This window comes from Triticum aestivum, chromosome 3D, assembly GCF_018294505.1.
Source record: "Triticum aestivum cultivar Chinese Spring chromosome 3D, IWGSC CS RefSeq v2.1, whole genome shotgun sequence".
NCBI classification, from domain to species: domain Eukaryota; kingdom Viridiplantae; phylum Streptophyta; class Magnoliopsida; order Poales; family Poaceae; genus Triticum; species Triticum aestivum.
The window spans coordinates 7,167,840-7,171,980 of record NC_057802.1 but is presented as its reverse complement, the minus strand read 5'-3'; the positions used below and the strand labels follow the sequence as shown (position 1 = coordinate 7,171,980).

General features: G+C 49.1%; 1 protein-coding gene across 1 annotated transcript; it reads right to left on the bottom strand.

The window, feature by feature from the left end:
- Window positions 1–375: 375 nt before the first annotated feature.
- Window positions 376–2,011, bottom strand: LOC123076820 (uncharacterized; the record flags this gene model as incomplete). Its single annotated transcript, XM_044498961.1, is given in 4 exon segments — window positions 376–1,042; window positions 1,228–1,290; window positions 1,377–1,559; window positions 1,667–2,011. Coding segments are annotated over 4 exon segments (759 nt in total). The 3' UTR covers window positions 376–751.
- Between the last annotated feature and the right edge of the window lie 2,130 nt (window positions 2,012–4,141).

The following is a 4,141-nucleotide window of genomic DNA, read 5'->3' as shown; positions in this document are numbered from 1 at the left end:
CGGAGCTCTGCGAACCTCCGAATGGGCGGCGTGGTCATTGGTGGGGCGGACTAAAATTGACGGGTCGTCGGCGGCTAGGGCGGCGCTGCTGGCGGGGCGATAGGTTGCGGCGGGTTCGGGGATGGAAGGACGGGCGACGGCGGCGATATTTTCAGGCACATATCGCCGGTGGTTACCGGGTGGGCGGGGGGAGCGGGGCGGACTCAAATCGACGGGTCATCGGCAGCTATGGCGGCGGGGTCGGGGATGGGCGGACGAGAGGCGGCGGCGGCTTTTCCGGGCAGACATCGCCGGCGGCGGAGGCAGGCGGACGGAAGCGAAATGAAGGCGGTTGGACGGTTGGGGCGCGGTTGCCAGTTTTACATCTCGTGAAGGTGGAGATTAAATTTGCATCTATAGGTGTTGTATTTTACATCTTTTGGAGATGAATGAAGATGTAATTTTGTTTTACATCTACATGATCTATCTCTAAGTAGTACTCCCTCCGTCCCAAAATTCTTGTCTTAGATTTGTCTAAATATGGATGTGTCAAGTCACGTTTTAGTATTAGATACATCCGTATCTAGACAAATCTAAGATAAGAATTTTGGGACTGAGGGAGTATCATCTCTTGGTTCGAATATTTCGTCATCCGTCTACATAATTGTGTACAGTAAGCTGAAGAACATCAAAACAATGGCTACGGACTAGAGAAAAGAGAGGGAGCTTCTGATGCTTCAGGCGCTAAACCGATCGAACGGGACCTTGGTCGTCATGCCGGGACGCGCCTGCAGCGGCACCAGAATGCGGTGCCGCCGCCCTTGCCCTGCGCCACGGCAATCTCCTCGTCGACGTAGAACCACAGGAAGAAGGGGTCCTTGGTGCTCGGCTCCCTGCTCTTGTCGCCGCCGCCGAAGGGGATCTCCAGGGAGGGCAGCGGACCGACCTTGACGCGGATCCGCTCGAAGACGAAGGCCAGGATCTTCTTCTTCCATGACAGCCGCCCCTCGAAGGTCAGGCTCCCCGCCGGGCCCAGGTACACCCCGTTCTCAATCCTCTGCCCCTGGTCACCGAAAATGGCTTCAGAGTGTCAGTTACAGAAAGACCATCACTCAAGATTCAAAGTGTCAGTTAGAGCATTCCTTCAGAGTTTCAGTTTCAGTCACAGAAGTTCCGTTGGTCTGTTTTGTCTAGGAAGGATCGGATGCCATGGCTGAGATGCGAGAGAAGCATGGGGAGCTCACTCACCGCGGCGTCGAAGCGCTGGACGGCGGTCACCGGGAAGTAGCTGCCTTTCTCGAGCTTACTACCCTGCGAGATATTTCCTCGAACCTATCAATCAGCCACCATTTCGAGCTGAATTGCCATTGTTTCTTGAAATGTAAGTGTTTCCACACCTGGGCGGTGAAGATGAGCATCCATGTCCTGCCGGGGGACTCGGTCCCGCCGAGGGTCTCGAAGAAGCTGGAGGTGTCGAGCTTGGCCTTCTTGATCTTGGCCAGCGCCGCCAGCACCTCCGGGGCCGGCACCTTCCTCGTCTTGGCCGCGTCCTTGAGCACCTTCACGCTCTCCGCCACGGCCTGCGCTGAACCAGAACCAAGAAACCATCTTAAATGGCAGCCAGATTGGGGGCAGTTTTTGTCAGCGAGATGGAGACGGTCGGGCCATGGCGATGCTCGCTGCTCACCGATAGGTCGGAGGGCTCGTCCGAAGGCGCAGGGGGTGACGAGGAGGGCGCCTTCTCGACGTCCGGCGACGCGGCGGCGGCGACGGTCAGCGAGACGCCGCGGGGACGGCGGGGGCTGGAGCGGAGGCCGAGCTGCGGCGGGGCAAGCCCGCGACGCGGCAGGGGCCGCGAGGAGGCTGGAGCGAGCGTGGAAGCGTGGAGCAAGGATGCGGACGAGGCCATCTTCTTCCTCCTCTTGCTCGGGCGGTCAGGTTGCTCTGTTCTCGGACGAGGTGCCGAGATGGTTACCACGAGTTTGGAGTCTCTGCCTCTGTGGCTGTGGAGGAACGAGGGCCGTGTCACCGTCTGAGTGGAGTGGACACTTCTGGCGCACGCGTCGACGAGGCCATAATTCCACGGCTTCAACTAAGGCCACAATTCGAATGCTTAGGTAGGTGTTTAAAAAAATAAATCAGATTTTTTTAGAGCACCAGTGTCTATTTCAAGTGTTTATCATGTACAAATAAGCATCGGTGTTTAAGAAAAGACTGATTTATTTCTTCAAGCACCTGTCCTAAGCATCTTGCATTGTACAAGTCCTAATAAACTAGGAATTGCCCGTGCGATTCTAGGGAGCAAATAATTTTCAACACAACAATAATAGGTGAAAAATGGAAAATGCATCGGCGAGCCCCTCGTTACTGCTGTCGCTGCAGCTTTGTCTTCTTCGACCAAGTCAGAGAGAGAAGACGGGATATATGAACCGTGTTTTCAGAAATTCAAACATTCCAAAAAGCAGACAGTCTATAAGCGATTCATGCATGATCTTCTGATCACAGCGCATGTGAGCCAAATGCACAATCAAATGTGTACAGCCAATAATCCAAACTTACCAACAAAAAATGTAGGATGTGCCATGCATGGTACGTAAATTATGAGATTGATGCATATGGTAAGTAAATTTCGTGATATATGAAACTGATGCAAAAGATAAGTAAATTAAGGTGCAATTGATGCGGTGGTGCACAAGGTAAGTTGAGTATTTGAATGCATTATTTTACTTGTTTCATTACTTCTACACTGCCAGGAGAATTATTCTAATGTTTTAGATGTTGATGTTTCTTTGATAGAAAAAAGTGTCTTCGCCCAGCTAGCTTTACAGAAAGCTCGAGATATGTTGCTATAGAGATAAGTTTTTTTAACATACCGCACTAGTTCGAGGTGTACTGTCATGTTGCTCGGAAGCCTCCGGAGATAACCAATGAGTGCAATAATAACATTTTGCTAGTTCATTTGGGCGTTGATTAAGAAATGGACGAGTATAACTGAGTCTAGGCAGCATACATGATGATCAAGGGACAGTAGGAACCTGAAGGTTCTCTTTTGTTAATGTTTGTGAGACAAGTAGGATTCTGAAGCTGTAGATGAGACTACCCACAGTGGGAGTAACATAGATGGTAACATCACACAACTCTAGACAAAACAGATGATGTGGCAAGTAATTAATGAGGAAAGAGAGACATGTGGTAACATAGCTAGTTACTGTAACATCACACATAGCAAGACAAGATGAGTTTACAACCTAATAAATGAAGTGTTGCATGACACCACACCTATGTTACTCCCCACTATAGAGGTAGTAATATAGACTAGTAACATGCATATGTTACTAGTCTAAGTTACTATCCATTGTGACTAGTCTGAAGTGGCTATCCTAAAGCACGAAAAAAGCATCCAAACAACAGGTGGGGCATCACACTCACACAAGCACTATTCTTCCGAACATAGTCCACAGCTTCCGGTAGATGGTGTAGTGTGCTTCCACTTAATTACACTGTTGTACATTTTTTGTGGAAAACATTTAAAAGGGAACACCCAAACTTGTCATCTTTCAGTAACTGTTTGCTGAATCAGCTTAATTAATGAGCTGCAGCCGAGTATACAATGTTCCGAAACAAAGGCATGGCCAGTACGTAGTAGCACAACAACACTAATAACAGAAGCATATAAGAGCTAGCAATCAAGTGAAGTAGTAACTACTCCTAGATAAGTAATAATGATAATTAAGAACATCCCCGCAAAAAAAAAGATAATTAAGAACAAGGTAGGTAGCAAACCGAGGCACACACACGGCGGTGTTACAAAGCCCGCCAAGAGTTACTTCTTGCTCCTCAATGACCGAAGGTTTCACTGTGAAAGAATGTGGAAAAAGAAGAATTAAAAAAGAGTGGGGGCATGAGGATAGGATTCAAAGAGAAAACAACATCACTGATGAGGTGGATAAACGTACATACCTATCCGAATGGCGAATATCTATCCCTTTGTCATGACTGATCCTCAGCCCCTATCAAATTGTGGAGGTCGGCCGGCGTCGGGGAAGCAAGAAAAGACGGATGATCATCGACTAATGATCAAGCTTAACAAAACGGGGCCCGGAGCACAGCTTTGTTATAGACTAGTGGTCACTCAAATCGTCTGGAATAGGTGGCTCCATTT